At 47.8% G+C, this 19,773-nt stretch overlaps 1 protein-coding gene across 21 annotated transcripts in view; it reads right to left on the bottom strand.

Moving 5' to 3' along the window:
- The window catches only part of CACNA1C (calcium voltage-gated channel subunit alpha1 C), a 724,379-nt gene that overhangs the window by 32,096 nt on the left and 672,510 nt on the right, over positions 1 to 19,773 (bottom strand). For 16 of the 21 annotated variants that reach the window (XM_079140298.1, XM_079140296.1, XM_079140300.1 and 13 more), the window contains 4 exons: positions 8,434 to 8,466; positions 5,098 to 5,226; positions 2,785 to 2,850; positions 1,677 to 1,768 (listed from right to left, as the gene is read on the bottom strand). In XM_079140298.1, coding sequence (XP_078996424.1) covers positions 1,677 to 1,768; positions 2,785 to 2,850; positions 5,098 to 5,226; positions 8,434 to 8,466 — 320 coding nt within the window. Of the gene's footprint in view, positions 1 to 1,676; positions 1,769 to 2,784; positions 2,851 to 5,097; positions 5,227 to 8,433; positions 8,467 to 9,945; positions 10,057 to 19,773 lie in introns of all 21 variants that reach the window. The other 5 variants (XM_079140285.1, XM_079140284.1, XM_079140295.1 and 2 more) reach the window with 2 other exon arrangements.

The following is a 19,773-nucleotide window of genomic DNA, read 5'->3' as shown; positions in this document are numbered from 1 at the left end:
GAATCAGGAAAGAAAGAGAAGATGTGCTGGAGGTAGACTGGGCAGGTGGCATCTTTTCTGATGTGGGTTCCCTGAGGGGAGAGGCACATTCTGCCTCTACAGACTCCAAAGTTCAGGGATGAAATATGAATAGCCACTGCTTCCAGCTTGCAAGAAGTAGCAAATTATCCCCAATAGAGTTAGTCACTAAGGAACCAGGAGTCCAAGGCCATGACCCCAGGTCTCTCCTATGCCTTGTATTTGTTAACCCTGAGCTTAGAGATTCCCCGGGGTGCTCTCACTTCTCCATGGTTTCAACCCGTGTGGAGGTGTGTGCTCCTCAGGTCTTGTTCCTTTGTCGGTTGAATCCCACCTGCTTCCTTCCATTTAAGAATGCCTTAACATTCTGGTGAACCTAAGCAACTCATGTTTATGTTTATTTTTCTAACCTCAGTACTGTTATGGATTTATTCTTTTAAGAAATGTCTTCTGTCTTCCAGAACGTTAGGAAAGGAGAGGAGAAGGGCCGAGGTTGATCATGCTGAGATCTGTGTACAACTCTGCCTTTAAATGTGGCACAGGCTTGAGTGCTACTATTGAGTGGCAGCTTACTACAGCCCTTCTATTCTGATAGTTTTCACTCTGAGGGAGGTGGTGATGTCAGACTGATATTTAGGGACTCCATTAGTATGCTATACTACATTTTTGAGCAATTATGATACTCAGGCTTGGGGAATGGGTCCTGTGAGAGATGGAAAGGGAGAATTATCTGATAAAGGGTCCCCAGACCCCTTGGGAAGGGGACTCCAGGAATCCCTACCTCTCCTAGTGCCACATGTAGAACAGATGAGCTACCACAGACTTTAGAAATCATCTGGTCCAGAAATTGTCATGTCCTGAATGAGAAGGAGAAGCATGCTGCAGAATGGAGTCACTCAGGGGCACTGTGAGAAACAACCGCTTCCCCAGACGTCCAGAGGTGGTGGCCTTCCAAAAAGTCTGGAGGCCTAAGGTTGACTTCAGTGTGGTTAAAAGTATATATAAATCAATATGTGTATATAAATGTACATATATATAAAAAGCACATATATATAATGTGCATATATATAAAAGTGTATATAAATCTAAATATATATGTTGGTATTCTACATAATGTATAATCAGAAGAATGAGAGAAAATATACTCCATTGTATATGATATGTCAAAGTGCATTCTACTGTCATGTGTAACTAAATAAAACAAATGAAAACTAAGTGAAGGTGGACATAACCACCTAACTCAGCAGATGGCACACACAGTAGCATAGTGATCAACATCTATATTTGTTTTATGGGGAAACTGAGGCTCAGAGAAGGTAGATGTCCTGCTCTAGGTCACAAAGCCAGCATGCTGCACACTTGGCTTTGAAGCTGTTCAGATTTCAAGCGAGGGTGCTTTCAGTATTTGACTTTGATCCCATAATGGCTTTGGGTGGTAACCAGCAGGTGTCAGTGTCCAACAGGTTGTCCAACACATTGCTCATGGAAAGTTAATAGGAAAAACAATGAAGCCAGCGGCTTCCTACTCAGGGAGGGGTAGTGAGGGGAGCACCCACTCTGTCCTTTCCCTCTCCCTACTCACTTCACTCTACTTCTAACCCAGGCCACAGGTCATCATGCAGGTGTGTATGCGTGCACCTGTGTCCTCAGACACCTACCTGAAGAGCAGCAGCACGGCTTGGGGGAAGGTCTGAAAATTGTTGTTCCGGTTGATCTCTGTGGTGTCATTCAGGGCAATTTTTCCAAACACCTAGCAGAAGAAAGGAGGAGAAATTTCGGCGACCTGTGAGAAGAAGACCCTGATTCCCAACACTTTTTCAATGGTCTCTTTACAGAACAAAGTGACTCAGGGATTGCCTGACCTGTACCCCAAACAGAGTCTCCTGATGTGACCTGGCCAGCACCTTTGGCCACACCCATTCTTGGTCCCAGTTCTCCATGGACACGTGTAAACAGAATTGTGCCCTTGGCCCTCAGCAAAGCTCCCCACAGCCAGCAGGCGCTGTGGCTGAGAGCAGTGGAGGCTGTGACCAGGACCTGCTCCTGTGCAGGGATGCAGGGCTCACTGCCTTCTTCCCTTTGCCATTTTAGCTCCTATGTCCAAATATAGGTTCTTGGACTAGAGTGATATTGAATGGATGATCGGGAGCTTGGACAAGCTTCATTGATTCCCCCCAAGAAGAGGCTTTCTCTTTTATTTTATTTTTCCTGGCCGTTTAAAGCTATGCCAATCCTGGAAACCGGCCCCTTTAATCAGGAGTCAGGGGAGCTAGCTCTTCTCATCACAAAGGTTTGGACCCATGAACCTTCAGTCTTTCTGCAGTGAGCAAGTGGGGAGTGTGCTTAGGCTCCTGGCCAGTGTGCAGTGCTGGGCTGGGGAAGTGCTGCCCAGTCTGAAGGGGACTCAGCAGGAGCTCCAAAGAGGCTGCAGAAGTCTGGATTGGGGAAGGAGAAGGAGCTGTGGGCATCTGTGAGGGGGACCCCAAGAACTGCTGCACATTCCAGGAGACACTACCTTCCTTTCTCCATTCCCTCTCTCTTCTTGCCTCTCAGTCCTCAGTGTGTGAATGCCATTGGGCAGAGGGTAATTCTCAGGCTCTTCAGACATGGGCAAAGCAGGGGTTGCTGGTCAGAGGCCTTCTTGCTGTTTCTGAGAAGGGGCTGTTTTTTGATGAGGCCAACTGCATTTATCTGAGTTTCCCTTACCAGTTGTAGAACCCAGACCTGGGACCCTGGCGGAGGAGCCGGGTGAGGCACTCTTCCTACCTGCATCCCAATAACTGCATAGATGAAGAACAGCATCACTATCAGAAGGGCCACATAGGGCAGGGCCTGGAAGGAAGAATAGAGCACACCAATTAGGCCCAGGGGAGAGGCAGGCTGGATCCCTGTCCTGGGAGCACTGGGTCCCCATCTCTTCAGCCATCAGCTGCTGCCTGACTTGGGGCAGAGGGCACTTACAAGGGCCCTACAGAAGAACTGGGCACCTGGGAGAGAGCTTGAGAAATGGGCACTGACTTCTCATTTTAGTTTTTATTTACTTTTTGTAGTACTGGGAATGAAATTCAGCAGAGCTGAAACTCAGTAGAGTTCCATCTGGGCTCATAGGTTGGTTTTAAAAGCAGGCTGCAGTGTGATGGATGCAGTGTGATACTGCTTAGGTAAGAAGAGTCGAGGTGGAGCAGAACCTCCTCCAACTGTGCCTAAATATTTGCACGAGGAAGGAGAGAGTGGTGGAAGAGGCACGCCACACTGGCCATTGACACCCATGGAGAGGTGGAGGAGGCAGGTCGGGCCCCTCTTTATTCGGTCTACTTTTGGTCCACTGGTTGTGGGAGCAGGTTTTACTGTTGTAAAACTACTTTCCAGATCCCAGAGCTTGGGCAAGTTACCAAACCTCTCCAAACTGCAGTTTTCTCATCTGATGTGTGGGACAACGATGGCCTCTGGGAAACTCTGTGGCATTTAAATGACTAGAGGCTTACAGAGTGCTTAGGGCACTGTCTCACAAAGTCATGCGCCACACATTTTATTCACTCAACATATTATGTAACAATTTAATGTTCCAGAGCAACGGCCATCTCTCCGGGAGGCGGGGGGGGGGGGGGGGGGGGGGCACCATGGGCCTCCATACCAATTCCTTTTGTGGGATTCTGGAGCCCAACATGCAGGATCCTAAGGAAATGCATCGCCAGCCACCGCGCACCACTAGAGGGCACTGCAAGATCACTCAGTGCTTTTCCCACCAAGCCACACTGGGCTCCTCATCAAGTGCCATTCCTCACAGTCAATCCAGCCTGTTGCCTCTTTCTAGTCCAAGGAAAGGTGGGGGTGGGGTTGCTGTATGGCCACTCACAGCTTTGGACCCCAGGGATCAGTGACCAGGTCAGACACCAGGGATCAGTGACCAGGTCAGACCTAGTCCTGCTCCCATTAGGACTGATGATTCAAGTCCCCAGAGAGCTGCCCCTCCCCCAGTTCCTTGTTAGGTGGGGAGTCAGCCTGGGCTTGGAGGAGCAGTGGTTCCCAGAGTGCAAGGCGGGGTCTTGCCTGCTGGTCCAGCAGATGGTCTCTGTGGCCCTGCCTGGAGGGGAGTGACTTTGGGAGGGGACTCCAAAGTAGGGAAGCACTGGGCCCCGGAGCACCTGTCCTCTGGCTGCAACCACAGCTAGAGACACATGTGGACCAGAGACCAACTTCATTCCCTATCTGAGGCCTGGACTGGCCAGGGCAGGGGACCTGGAGATAGATCTTTAGAGATGATGATTGTCCACATCCTGGGAACTCTGAGAGTGGTACTTGCACAGGAGGAGGGAGGTCTGCCTTCTGTGCTAGGCCAGGGAAGCAGTTAGTGGCGTCTGCAGCCATCTCCAAGGAATCCCAGGGGCCTAACAGCTGTGCTTCTCTTTAACTTCATGCTTACATAACACTCCTCAGGGCTGCCAGGGGTGATCGTGAGCGGGTTTTTACAGGTGGAAAATGATGACCGAGAAAAGGAAATTAACCATGCAGTTGTTAGGCAATTCTGGGGCCCTTCAATGGGGCTGCTTTCCTGGAGTCGAGTGACACCAGGGTCCCTTAGAATTTGGCTACTGACATAACCAGGAAGGGTCAGCAGAGAGATTCCCAAAATGTAGGAATTGGAGGAGGCCAGAGAGGTTAGCAGATGATCTAGGCCTGTGCTTTTTTGATTTGCTCCACCCCATGTAATCCTTTTGTCCAGTAAATTCTTGAGGAGAAATACATAAATGAGAGGAGACAGCAGAACCACCTCAACCTCTCCTCTCCTCCCACCCTCTGTACGCTACCTTCAGGAAAATGTGGGGCTCTAGGACTTGGCTTTTGAAAACCGCAGATCTAGTTTCATCCTCTCATCTAAGAAAAGAGGAGAGCAAGGTGCCCCATGGGAAGTTGTGCTCACACAGCTGCTGGGCAGCAGAGGAAAGGCTAGTTAGTCCCAGGCTCCTTGTTTCCTTTGCCAGCTCTGGTCCAGGGAGCCCCAGAGGAGGGGGCAGGGGACCCAAGCTCAGCTCAGGATCCTAGAAGATTATCTCTGTATTGGAAAGGTGGCCTGGTTACCTGGAAGGACTTGATGAAGGTCCACAGCAGGGTCCGAATTCCCTCCCCACGGCTCAGCAGCTTGACCAGGCGCATGACTCGGAAGAGGCGGAAGAAGGTGATGGAGATGCGGGAGTTCTCTTCTGCATTCTGGAAGCCATTGGCAACAGGAGGTGCAGTTAACACAGCAAGAGAGGTGTGGGACAGGAGGGGGTGGTCTGAGAAATAGTCTCTGGCTGAGGAGAGTCAGGCTGGGTGGGTCAGCTGCACTGGACTCGTCCCTCAGGTCCCCACTCCCTGGTCACAGGTGGGAGGTCAGGATCCTGCTTTCTGGGTCAACAGCCAGTCATGTGCAGAGTCAGGCTGTGCCTAGGTCCTGATGCCCCACCTCTCTCTCTTCCCCTTCATACCTACTTTGTGATGCCCTGCATGGAGCAACAGAAAGTTCCAAAAGGAGCTACCACATACTTTGGAATCTAGGCCCAGAGCTGGCTGCCCTTGGAGTTTCTGGCTGTGCTCTGTCTGGATCTGCTGAGGGTCCTAAATCCTGAGTTGGACCCAGAACTCTGCAAGGAGGCTGGGTGGTAGCTGTCCCTGGGATTGCATTTAGGGTTCCAGAAGGGTGGTATGGGCTGCTCACAGAAGGGGTCTCAAACCCTGGATACTCTAGACTCCAGCAGTTCTCTCATGTCACCACCCCCTGCTTCCCACAGCCCTTGCCCCTGAGTGGTTACAGGGGAATGGGCTGGGGAGTGGGGTACTGTGGCTGCTGGGCAAGGATCTGGCTTGCAGTGTCTGACTTCCTTGCAGGAAGGAAGCTGACAGCCTTCTATTCCTCTCTTCTCTGGCCCTTCTGGGAGGCTCCAAACCTGTCCAGGTCATGGAAGACCCTGGAAGGGGTTGGGGCACAGGACAGGGGAGGTAGGAAGGTGTCACTTGCAGTGACCCCTGGAAAAGTCTGGGCCTTTGTCTGTGAGGACCAAGGGATCTGTTTAGGTTGGATCATCTCCCTCCATAGAGTCCTGGAGGGAAGGGGAAGAGAAGGGGTCGGCTTCAAGGCCAAGGGAGACTGGGGTGGGCTTCTGACACTTGGGTTGCTGGGGGCTGAACTGGATGAAGACTCACCTTCAGCTGTGGGACCTGGAGAAACCTGAGGGAGTGGGCACGTGCCTGACCAGGGCTTCAAAGACAGGACAGACTGCCTGTCTTCTTCTGCCTCCAGACCCAAGAACAACAGAAACTGACCTCCCTCCTCCCATAACCCCCTGCCCAGAGTAGCAGTAGGCTGTGCTGCAGAGCCTGGAGAGCTGGTGCTGGGCAACCCTCAAGCAAGCCACTTCCCACTTCCCAGAGCTAGTGCAGCTCACCCAGCCCTGCCAGCACCAGGAGAGAACCGGCCCTCGAGTTTCCTGTTACTGTTCCCATTCCAGGTTCCCCTCAAGGAAGGAGGGGTCTCTGGTGGCCCCCTCCACCTCCCTTTTCCTCTTCCTTTATTTTAAATTGTTCCCCTGACATCATCCAAGCCCAATTACACTCCCTGAACATCCCACTAGCCCAAAACCCTTGAGGACTCCACAGGTCCTTCCACTCCAGCCTGACCTAGCAGGATAGCTTCAGGAGCCACTCATCTCCTACTCAGATCTGGAGATCCAAGGGACAGGGAAATTCAGAGGCAGATTTTATAGCACGCCCATTTCCACCCTGGGGGTGCTGCACAGAAACCAAGCCAGAGGGTCTGTCCTGGCTCTTGGCCCCTCCAAATAGGAGAAGAGTCAAAATATTTCTTAGGTTTCAAAACCAGAGCTGCTTTGGTTCCTGCTCATACTCCTACCTTCTTCAAGGCAGGGGGCAGACAGTGGGTGTTGGGGGCTTGCTACATGGGCTCTCAGAGGGCCTGGAGAGGGACCTTTAGGCAGCAGTCCTTGTCCTATCCCTAGGCCGGCCCCTGCCTGTGTATTTTGAGGTCTTCGATGGTCTCCACCTCTATTTCTATCACCTGTGTATCTGCTTGAAATTCTATTTCTCTCCTTAGAAGGATTTGTTGCCCCAGAGGAGCACACAGAGGAGACTAGGGTTTTATAACCCAGCTGTCAGTTCCACTGTGTTTGGGAAAGGAGAAAAAGAAGAACAAACTGAAGTGGGAAACTTTAGCTGTGGGGGTCAAGAGTTTGAGAAGTTGGTGCCACCAGGACAGCTGGATCTGATGAGTTAAAACAAAACCACTGGGACCCCAAAACCCAAGCTTGCCATTTGATATCCACTGAGATGATCAGAGCCTGCCCCTGAGCTGCAGCTTCCCAATGCTGCTCTAGAAGGATAAACACATTGCCATCAGGACAGGACAATTTCCCATAGCAAATGCAATGACAGGGCAATGAGAAGGCAGATCCAAGTTCTAGCCCTGCAAAGTAGGGCAGGATGTCCACGGCTCAGCCTTTCCCTGGCAGCCTTTGGCCAGGTTCTGATGGGCTACATGGGGGGCACCACCACACCACTCAACCTTGCCTCCTGTCTGCTGACATTTGGGATTTGTGGAATCTATGCACTGTTCTTTCAAAAAAACTCACACTTGGCTCAGTTTGAAGCATTTGATGGCAGCCTTTGAGAAGGGGCTGTACAGGGAGACTTCAAGGTCACACCGAGTGGCATCTCCTCCACTTTAACCAAAGGGGATCATAGACTCCTACATCAGGAGTGGTCCAATTGACTGAGTTTGTTTTTCTGCATTCAGTCGCTGCAGAAATGTGGGTTTAGCTTGATAGAAATGAACGTCAGAAATTTAGAAAGATGAGAGGGGCACCATGGTTGGAGTGACTGGAAGATCAACAGCCCTCTCAGGCATAAATGCCAGTGTAAAGCTACAGTTTTTGCGGTGGCCTTACACTCAGAGCCAAGGGAGGCTGGTAGTTGCAGACTTGGATAGTAGGAACTCATCTTCCTCCTCTAAATTTCTTGGCTAAACCATCTGTCTCTACCCTTCTTCCCTGGAATCTCTATGGCAGTTCTTGCAGATGCACGCTGCAAATTTCTCATGTCAGATTAAGCTTTATCTCAGTTCTCGGGGTGTTTAACAGGAACTGGCCCTTGGAACCAGTTCTCTCCCAGTGGCTTACTAGATAGACAAGATCACAAGGAATTACCACCCAAAGGAAGCTCGGAGAGGCAGAACACCATTACACACACAGGCTTTACACAGCTCACGTGAGCACAGGCAGGGCAAGGCACATGACGAACACAGTGGTTACATGCAGGGGAGCAGGCTGGGCTCCCAGAGACTCTGGAGGTTGGAGTGGGTAAGAGTGGGGGAGTTAGAGGGTTCACAGAAACTGGGCACATGGTCTGGAGAGTGAGTCTTACCATAGAGGGAGAGCATTGGGTATGTTCAGCTGGCTTTAAAGAAAGGCAGACAGAGATAAGCTGTAATGAGTCTCCAACGAAGATGCCCGGTATTCTAGGTCTTGGCTAACACAGGAGCGACACAGTGGCAGGAGAGGGTACAAGGAAACAAGTGAAAGAAATACAAAAGCGTGGGCCTGGCAGGCTCTGGGACACCACAATGTGTGCAGGCTGTGCATTGCTGGGCCTCATGTCTAACGGGGCCTCACAAGGCGTTCGTCTCTGAGTATAAACTAAACAACTCACGCCCATGATAGATGAGCAGATACGGTCTTCTGGACTTTGAGGATGGAGGCGTGGCTTTGTTTTCAATCTGCCTTGTATTCTAAGACAACCTCCGAGGACTTCTGCCTTCTGCCTTCAGCACTTCAGCTCATGCCAGGCAGTACTGGTTGAAGGCAGCACCTGCTCGCACCCTGTGCCTGTCTTACCCACCCTGGTTAAGCAAAGAGGCTCTTAGCCTTAAGGGAAGACTAGTTCTAGTTATCATGAAGGGAACCCAAGAGGTGGCTCTCAGCCTTCTCCCCAGCAGGGGCTGTTCTCAAGGCAAAGACTCAGGCAGGACCTGGCCTTGCTTGGCTGGAGGCCCATAGGTGTGGAGAACCTTGGCCACTGGCATGAAATAATGAATTGCTCTTTCATCTTGAAAGCCTACACACCATTTAGGATATTACTATTAACACCCCAGGAAGGAAGTTGCCCTCTTTGGTCTGACTGCTAAGCTCATTTAGGGACAGAAGCTCAGGTGCATATTCCAGGCTGGGCCACTTCCTGGTTCCCTGTGCCTGTCCCTGTGAAGATGACTCTGTTTTTTGGAGCATACAGAGCTCAGCCCCTTCTAATCTTGACCATCTGAGTTGTAACTCTTTCTACAAAGTCGTCAGCCTGCTCTTACCCTGTCCCCACTTTCAACTGGTTTCCCTTGTATTTCTGTTTTAAAGGTACAAATGAGGAAAATGTAGAACAGCACTTTCATATATATATTTTAGTTGTAGGCGGACGCAATACCTTTATTTTATTTTTGTGTGGTGCTGAGGATCAAACCCAGTGCCTCACATATTCCAAGCAAGCATTCTACCATTGAGCCAAACCCCAGCCCCTATAACAGTATTTTTGAAGGACAGAAAATGTGCCTAAGTAGACATTTGCTTGCAGCCTGAAAATACTTCTTTGGTAACAGATTTCTCAGAAAATTCTTTTTTAAAAAAATTTCCCGTAGAAAGTTAGTAGGATTTCCTTTTATGGGGAATGGTGGTGATATAGAGCGAGGTTAGGGAAGAGGAGGCAAGGCATGCTCCTTTAGTCAATGTACAGAACACATTCTAGAGCTCAGCTTCTGTTTAGTGAAGATTACCAGCTGCCAGGTCAATCCTCATGCCTGGAAGGTGTGGGGTCACTAGGATTTGGCTAGTGGGCTGATATTGGACATGGCAACAGACAGACATAGACGCACACACATACATACACACTCACACAAAGGAAATTTCTTGTCAAAGCACCCAACTTCCTTTTCCCTAGGTGTGTGACAGGTTTAGATATCTTCTGGCATCTTCCTGCACCCCAGGCTCGTCTAGTGAGTGTTCCCTGTGTGGATGGATGAGGAGTTCTGCGTTTCTGAGATCCAGTGGGATGGGAACTGAGAGGGCAGAGGGAGGTATTCTGCACTACCTATAATATTGGGGAATAAGGCAGAGTTCCCAGAAGTTGTGGGCTCTTGCTTCTCTCTTAGATTCATCTGAAAACCAACACAGGTAGCTATTACTGCTCAGAACCCTGGGCAACCCCTTCCTGAAGAGGACCAAAATGGAGAGAATTCAGAGAGCCTACTGGTCCACCTGACCCACTGAGCCACTAAAACACAACACAAAACAAAACCTTTATTTTACCTCTTAAACATTAAAAATTCTTAGATTTTTAAACTTTCATCTTTAGCCATTTTTCTCCTGTTTCTTTTTATTTAGCCTTTATATTTCCTATTAGATCTCATCTATTTAAATCCTATTTTACTTCAAGATTTAACTTGAAGTTGCAGGAGTTCTGCTTTTGAATCTACATTTGCCTCATTCATCAGCCTGGAATACTTGTGCATCAAATCTCTGTCCCTCTCCCAGATTTCTCCCAGTTCCTTTGGATTAGCTTATAGTTTTCCTAACTATGGTCTTCCTGGGGAAGAAAGGGGTGGTAAGATTCCCTGAAGACTTGCCCCATATGCTTGTGGACCCTTCTAGGAGCCAACAGCTTTTCCAGGCTGAAAATTCTGGCTGATTTTTAATATGGCACTGTCTGCCCTGTTGGGAAGCAAGCAATAAAGTTTTGAGCAGCCACTTTGTTCAGTTTTGTTTTCCAATGATCTGGTAATTTAGGATTTCAAGATATTGGGGCAATTAACTTAATCTGTTCATGTCATCTGTATAAATGGAATGCAATCAGTTTTTTCATAGCTGAGGCAGAGATGGGACATTTTCAGAGGCCTCATGAGTGGTTCCAGGCTCAGGGCAAACAAAAAGCAAAAGCTGATATCACATTTCAATATTCTCATGCCAACTGCCTTGGTTTGGTGTAACTGGCAGTGATGGTGGAATAGCTCTGGCTTGCTAATAGGAGGTCTTCCCTGGAAAACCTTTTCTGAATTAAATTCAGAGTCAAATTTAAAAGCATAACCTCCATAGATGTAGTCTTTGTTTCTGGAATTATCCACCATTTTCTTGTCATTGAGTACAAGCTCTAAACCTCACTTAGGAGACTGAAGGATAAAGCCCAGGGAATGCCAGAGGCCGGAAAGGGAGAGAATCCTAGGTGGAGGTGATTCCCAGGATGATGGTGTGAGGATTCATGGAATTGTTTCCCAATTGTCACATTACACACTCTGGAGAGTTAAAAGGTAGTTGAAAAATATAATAATGTTCATAATATAAACATGATTAAAAATATTTTTAAAGTATAGCCAAGGGGTAAGGTGTACTAGGAATTTAGGGAAGGGAAGCAGGTGGGTAGGCTAGAATACCCAATGGCCTCCAGGAAAGGATAGCTCTTGGCCATGCAGAGGATACCCCATCCCAAGGGCTGTCACTGAGAAGCAATGGCCATGACACCAGGATCCCAGAGATTCCTTGTTCCTCTGAAATAGGGGTCAAGCAATGTCATGGGAATATGTGAGTCTTTTACTGACTGCTCTGCTGCAGAACACTTACTTTATTTACTTAGTTTTAAATCTCTGATATAAATTCCATTTCAAGTCACCTGAAGGTCTGGGTCCAGCAGGCATCCCTCTTCCCCCAAACACGCTCTGCTTCTCTGTCTACAATCACATCTCTGTTTGATCTGCAAGACAGGACTGCTGGTTCTGTTGGGGACACTGTCATGGTTTGGCAGAGGACTGAGGGGTTGGGGTTTTGTTGGTGAAAACTGTAGATCACCTAAGGAAGAGGACAATAATTTATGCTGTACACAGAGAAACCAGCACATGGTAACAGACACCAAGTTCATGGCCAGCAGTCAGGAGGTGCCAGTTCACGGTGTTTGGGGTTCTTACTATATTTTTGCCTCCTTTTCCACCAGGAGACTTGCATATCCCAGTAACTACAGTGTGGCCTGCCAGGTGTGGAAGAGTCATTAGCTGCCGAATCTCAGAGGCACTGGAGATGGTGAAGGAGGAAGGAATTTTAAGAAGGCCAAAGTGAGCCTCATAAAGATGAGGTTACTTGTCATGAGAGATGCAAACTTCCAATAAGCACAAGTCAACTGGGATATATAGAAGCTGAGGGCAGTGTCAGGGGCTTTCATATTTAAGAGCAAATGAAGAAAAGATGGCTACTTGAAAGCCATTTTGCTACAAAATTCCCAGTTTGGTTCTGGTGTGAATGGAGAGATGGACATGGATCTGTGGAGGAGGAGAGCTGGGCAGAGGAAGATGAGGGGAAAGGACTGGGCAGGGAAGGGTAGAGGGCAAGTAAGGACAAAGTCAAAAAGTGGGGAGAGGGGAGGGGAAGAGTACCGATTCCCCACAGCCAGCTCATGAAATCCACTGGCTTTCTCCTCTTTGTCCAGAGTGGCATTTCAGTGAGAAGGGTCCTTCTTGTATTTTTGTGGTGACTGCATGCAGTTGAAATGGCCCTTCAGGTACAGAGCATGGAGATTGCTGGTTCCTGGCTCTGTCTTTTCATGCTGAATTAAGGAAGGGGGGACAGTTGTGACTAGCTTGTGCTATTAGCTATACAGTGGCTAGCTTAGGTGGCTATAGGAGGTTTAAGCCAGGAGTCACTCCGCTATTCATCTGCAACCAGATGGCTCCCTGGGTGCCATGACCTGCCAGAAACACATACCAAACAAAACTGTTTACAAAATGGTCAGGGTGGTTTGATCCCCACTGGGAAGGATAGCCAGTATCCAGTCATTCAAACAAACAGTCCCAATAAGAATAAATGAATGGAATCATCTCATCAGCAGTATTACCAGTGTCAAAGAATTAGAGAGAGAGAGAGAGAGAGAGAGAGAGAGAGAGAGAGAGAGAGAGAGAGAGAGAGAAGAAGAAGAAGAAGAAGAAGAAGAAGAAGAAGAAGAAGAAGGAGGAGGAGGAGGAGGAGGAGGAGGAGGAGGGGCAGGAGGAGGAGGAGAAGGAGGAGGAGGAGGGAGAGAGCTTGAGAAGGGAGAGAAATAGCAGTACAGTAGGAAGGCAGAGATTCAATAAAGAAACAAACAACAAAAACAGGTTTCCCAGGTTTGGAACACTAAGTGTGAGGGTAGATGGGTGTCAACAGAAGTGGCTACACTTGAAGGTGCTGTGGACATTTCTGAGCCTGTCCATGATCAGCTCTCCTCACTACTAGCTCATGAAGTCTTCTAGGTCCTGCTTTAGAGGGTGCTGGCAAATGCACTGGCAGTAGCTTGCTGAGCCTGCAATGACTAAATGACAGGCATTGGTGAGGCAAAACCAGGGAGGCTTCCTGGCGTCACTGAGGGCTGTGGGTGACCGCTTCTCTACACTCTTCTATTTTTTTGGGGAAGGAGAGCATAGAAGTCAAAACAACGAGAAGAGGGAAGGAAAGGAAATAAAACGAGAAGGGTTCTTGACAAGAAGGCAGAGGGTAAGGGGAACAACTGGCAAGTCACGCCTGTGTCAGGACACTCAGGCATCTAACAGTTGAATTAAGAACCCCAATGAGAATGTACATAAAACACATGTTCCCAGGAACCTTTCAGGTCAAGCCTGCAGGATACTTCTCAAAACAACAGCTTTGGGGACAACTTCCTGTATCAGGCCACTTTATCAGGGCCATCTCTGTGTCCTTCTTCTCTATCTGACCTCATAGTGCTCCAAAGCTGCTGCCCACACAGCAAGCCTCACCCTAGAGAGGCTTGGAGGTTCTTGCCTCCTCCATTTCCAACTGAACCATTGATGATGAGATGCATTGTCTCATTTCTAGCACTGAGTGCGGCTCTGCTAAATCCATCACAGGCCAGCTTTGTTTCTAAGCCGAACAGAAAACTGCCTTTAGGAACTCCTAGAAAGGTGGAGGATGGGTAAATACCCAAATAAAAACATCCCACCCACTCTGGTGTCATGTTGCTGGTATTATCTTTGTTAGATGTGCTAACAATTCAACCTACAGGTCGAACATGACTTTCCTCTCTTTAAAGGTAAAATTATTTTTGGAAAGGCAGCTTATTGAGTCACTACCACCTTAGTATGAATTAGTGTGCTGGAATCACTTCCTTTTAAAACAAAACACCTTGGTGGCATTTGTCTGTTGGAGGGGCCACGGATGGTGCTGAAAGTGGCAGGAAGTTGGAAGGGAGCCTTAAGGGCCACAGAAGGAGGGATCCAGCATTGGGAAAAAGGAGATATAGGGAGATGGCCCAACCTACCAAGCTGTCCTGAGAACACCAATCTTTACTTAATCCAGAACTAGCTCAAGTCACACCGAACACTGGTATCTAGACAAAGTCTGGCAATGGCACCCTCTGAGTCCTCCACTAAACACAGGATTGGGACTCAGGGCCAGGATCTAGGTGGCCTTGCTATGAAAATAAGCAAGGTATTTCCTGCTTTTGGTTTTGCATCCTTACCTATAAAATTATTCCCAGGCTTAAGTGCACAGTACGTTCTCAAGTCACAGGTGAAGAATACATAGTTGGTATGGTTTGGACTAGATCTAGGCCTCCAAAGTTGCTTCCAGCCCACATTGGGATGAGCCCACTTTCTCATAATCTTTACCACCTTTGGTCCTCGTGATAGGTCTGGGGACCCCTGCTCAGTCTTGTCCTCCTGGTGCCTGTTCTGACCCCTTTCTCTGCTCTGACAGGGATAGAGAGGGGTGGTTTGGGCCACAGGCAGGCTCAGAGATGGCAGGGCCTGCTGCCCCACATCAGCATGGAGGATGGGACACAGGACTGGAGCAGTGAAGACTGAGTCTCCTGACTCAGTTCTGAGTGGGTGGGTGTGCAGGCAGAAGCAATTCTGACTCAGGATCCACCACTTTTCTCCATCATTCAGGACTCAAAGTCAGGGCAGGAGTCAACTGGCTCTCTGAATTTTATAGGAAGCCAGTAAAGGACAATTAATTTTGCCTACTTGTGCATGGTAGAAAGATGCCAAGGTGGAAAGGGGTCAGGGATGAGGGTAAGGGAGATTTGGGGCCAGCACCTGACATGTCTATCCTTGAACACTTCCTTGCAGCAGAGCCCAGTGTGCGCCTGCCTCATTATTGTCCCCTCCATGTTATCCCTCCTCCCAATATCATTCTCAAGCTGCAGTTATCAATCAGGCAAGGGGAGTCCATGCTGCCTTATTCTTCTTTGGCCCTTGTCTCCTGGACCCTACCGGTCAGGCACATGGGTGCTGGCTCAGAGTGCTTTCTCTCTGAGCCTTCCAAGGGCATCTGATCTTCTTTGGTTCAGTATTAGCAGCATCAATAGACACAGAGAAGTTAAGACAAGCAGCTCTGCCTAGTCAGACAGCATTCAGGAGGACCTCTGAGGGGAAGGAGCCACTGATGCCTACCCCTTGGCAATGCCACGCCTCGGCCAGCTTGGCTCAGGGATTTAGTCAATGGGCTCTGTGGAGATGCAAGAGTCAATTCTCTGACAGAAATGGCTTTGTCATCCATTAGCTGTATGATTTTGGGCAGATAGCAAACCCTGTCTGTACCTTGATTTCCTGGTGCATAGGGTCAGTCAGTCCTGAGGATTTAGTCCCATTTCGTGTGTCATGTCCTGGGCATGATGCCTGATCTGAGGTCTCTGAGCAGAGACTAGCTCTCATGTTGCCCTTCTCCTCTTCCTCATTCTTCTAATCAGCTGAAGTCACAATACCATAATTATTTAGCTTCATTTTCCTGTTCTGGTCACTTCCATGCCTAACACCTTGTACTTAAGTAAATCTTACAGTGTTTCCTCCTTTGAATTTTCCCAGAAGCCCCCTAGAGGTAGTGTTCTTTCCACTTACAACATCTCTCTGCCTGCCACACTCCCCATGGTTCTTCCCTGCCCCTTCTCTCTGATCCCCACATGAGCCACATCAAAGCCAAGGGATCTGGTCCCATAGGTATCAAAGCTCTAGGAAAGGAGAAAGGAAACATCCACCTGAAGCTATCAGAAAATGCCCACTCAGTGCTGGCATTGCAAGAGACCTGTCTTTCTTCCATCCCTTGGCACCCTCCTCCCATGCCATGGCTTGATGCCATCTATTTGCAAATAACTCCATGAAAGAGGAGATGAGTTTTGATGTAGGAAATATTTGGAGGAATATTGGGATAAATGAGACATCTGGAGAGGGAAATGGAGTTGATTCCTAAGGCTTAAAGGAGTCAGAGATGATGGGTCACTGGTGAAAAACCCTCATGAATTTCCCTGAAACTCAAGTGTGGATAAGTATGGATTGCTTGCCAATAGAACACAAGTCTGATAATCCATGTTTCGTGATGACTGGATGTCTAGAAAAATCTGGGAGGGCCTGGAGCAGAACCCAGGGGTGCAGGAATTTCTAAAGGATCCTGTGGGACTAGGAAGAAGATCTTAGAGCTACCAACAGCTGCTAATAAACTGAAAGCAGAAGGATGTGGGTAGAGGGAGCTACCTCCAGGACGAGGAACTATTGCTCACATAACTTGCCATCTGTAATATTGGCTGTTATCTGAGTGTAGAGTTACACCAGAACTCTGCTTCTGGCATAGGCCTGCTGAAGCTTCAGAGCTGTGGGCCATGGTCAATAGCCTGTGCTTGCTGTCATTGGGTTGTTCCTATTGGTTGTTACCATGAGCCTAATCATATCTGGGGAATGAGTGCTTTAACAATGTCTGTGGGCTGTGAGTTACAATTGACTAGGGAGATGGTCTTGGACAGAGGTTAGGTCCTCCAAGTTATCCCAGCAGGGGTTTTAGAAAGAATGTCATTGGTTTGGGTGCCACATTTGTCTGATCTTCCACAGGACTTTACAGTTTACACAGAGCTTACGAATAGATGCTCTTATGTGAGCTTCAAAAGCCACTGCTGGAAAGGTCATATTTTTCTGAAAGATGAGAAAGTTAAGTCTTAGGGCATTTTGGTAACTGAAGAAGCAAAATTCAAACACTTGCCAGTTTTCTGACTTCAAGTCCAGCTCTTACTTTCCCCAATCACCCTTGGGTGATGTTACATTTGCTCTTTCTATTCAAAGACATTATTTGTGTGGGAGAAGGGAGAAAGTAACCCAGAAATAAGTGTTGTGTTTTGGACATCCTCTCTGGCTCTGCATCACTGACACTACTGCCATCTTCTCATAGAGGATCCTTCAGTGTGACTTTAAACACCCAAGGTCCTCAACAAGGGAGCAAGCAGAGCATGTCAGTGTGGGAGGGAGGCTGGGAGCAGAGAGAGGTGCACAAGGGTGCTGAGAAGTAATACCTTATTCAGAAAATGAAAAAAATTCTCTATGCTTATTTAAAGTATGAATTACAGAAAGTAAAGTTTGAATAAGTCCTGGCAGGTGGGAGTATGCCAGGGGGTACATGTAAGAGTTGTATGTTTATCAAAGGGCACAATGAGTAAGAGCTAGAGGGACTGTGGCTTAGGCCCAGCTGAATTGGCCACACACAGAAGGCCTGGATTCTCGTTCTGGGGCAGCAAAAAGACTAAATCTCTCCATTATGACCCGTAGCACCAGCAACCTGGGGATGAGATTTCCCTTTTTTTTTTTTTTTCCTTTTTTTTTCTCCAGTCAAACTCACAGGATACTTAAGAATAAAATGACATAAATGCAGACATGAACTATAAATAGAAAACCACTGAACACGTAGAAGGATCTGCCTCATGGTTTCAGGCTCCTCCCTTCTCCTGCACCCTACCTCCCTACTCCCCAAATATAGCCAATTTTCCTATAGAAATTTTATATCTTAAGACATAGACATATGTATACAGAGACACAAACAAAACATTTACCTTTTGTTTTTCCTTTGAAAGTATGAATAGTTTGAGATAGCATGGCAGATTGATACTATAGGTTTTGTCAGTATTTTACTCCACAAAGGAGCCCCTGGACTGCAATGGGTTCTCTTTGCCATCTTGGGAAGCAGTTCACTGTCCTTCCTGCATTTTCCTACCATGGGGCTTTGAGTCCCTCTGCACAGACTTTTATATGAGTCTGTAAAAGGCCAAGTCCACCACTGCGATTTCTTTCCTGTTGATGTCCCCCAGTCCCTCCAGTGCCAAGCACTACAAGGCACAATTTTGGTCTTTAAACTCGTGGTCTGGAATGGCACCAAGGAAACAACATAGGGCTCATCAAGCCTGCAAAACTGGGAGTCCACTCAGGAAGGGAGGAGGTAGCAGCATTTGCAGGAAACCTGATTTTTAAAAAAAATAATCTGAAGATTTACTGGAAGAAGTCAACGTAAAGTGTACACAAACACGTGCACACGTGCACACACACATGCACACACACATGATAAAGACAGTCTAAGGCTCTTGGAGATAAAGGAGCAATCATTCTGAAGCTATAGGATGAGCAGGGCAGAGGCAAGAGGCTATGGAAGGATTAGGGAAGTATAACAGCCTCTTTCCAAGTCCACTGGTTGGAAGGAAGCAGACAGTGACTTCTATTCTGGGGGAATTAGGGCAATAAAATAACACATCAATTCAACTGATAGAGAGAGGGTAAGGATACATGGCAGATGGGGCTTGGAGGGACTGAGTTTCAAACACTTTACATCAAAACTCTAGAGCATCTGCTCTGTGCTGTTATTCAATGATTCAGAGCATCAAAGTGTTAGGCAAACATTATCAAGTCTCTTAATAAAGGAAAAATAATGACAAAAAAATTTAAACAACACACGTTAAAGACTGACTGCAAGAGGGCTTGCCTATAGATAAAGAGAGAAGATTTAAACATGCCAAGTAACAAAAAGACATGTGCAGGAATTGGTAAGGAATTGTATAGGAGGAGGCAACTCTTGAGAGGAGGAGGAGACAGGAGGCCTTACAGTGCAGGGGCTGGGGTTCTGTCTGAGGCCAAGGAGCCAGGGTAGGTTATAAGAGGGGATGGTTTAAAGGAGGAAAAACTAGGCAGGTGCACCATTCAGTTCTCCGTGTAGGTTCATGTGGGAGTGAGATGCCCACACGCAGCCTGCTTCCACTGCAACCCACAGAAAGTCTACCCAGAAGGGCTCTCAGTGGATCACCCAACCACCTGGCTCCTTAGTTTTTCCAGAGAAGTGGGTAACAGCAAGCAGTGGAATGTGATTGGTTCTCTTCTCCCAAATGAGCCTGGAGGGGACCAGGCTGGCTGCATGGGCTGCTCATGTTAAATGATAACAAAATCCATTCAACATGAAGATAAGCAGGTGGTCTTGGGAGAAGGCAGGCATGGTTGACAATGCAGGCAGAGTCATAGCCCCAACTCGGGGTGGTCTACTTTGATAGAGCTCCTTTCCAAGATGCTAAAAGGATGGAAAGGAGAAAGCGGATGCAGTGGTCTGGAGGTGAGGATGGGGGTTAGAAGAGGTTTGGGTCCTGGCCCAAGCAGCTACCCGGAAGTCATAAACAATCCTTCATTTTCTCACTCCATGATTCACATAGCTGCATCCTCCTATACAGTGTGAGGCATGCCAGGCTGATTGTAAAGGGAGAGAGAAAAAGATGCAGCAATCAACACTTAAAAGGAAAGGGGAAGTCCTAATGCGTTCCAAAAGTTAAAAAAAATAAAAATAAAAAAATAAAAAAATCTCAAAACAAAGCAACAAGAAAAAAAATTCTTTAAACAAGTTGAAATAAACAAAAATGAAATAAAAATAAGAAGGTGGGGAGGAGAAAATAAAAATGAAGGACAAA

The sequence above is a fragment of the Sciurus vulgaris genome (genome assembly GCF_902686455.1).
Source record: "Sciurus vulgaris genome assembly, chromosome: 5".
Classification (NCBI taxonomy): domain Eukaryota; kingdom Metazoa; phylum Chordata; class Mammalia; order Rodentia; family Sciuridae; genus Sciurus; species Sciurus vulgaris.
The sequence above is the reverse complement of the archived record's forward strand: the minus strand, read 5'-3'. Positions and strand labels throughout refer to the sequence as shown.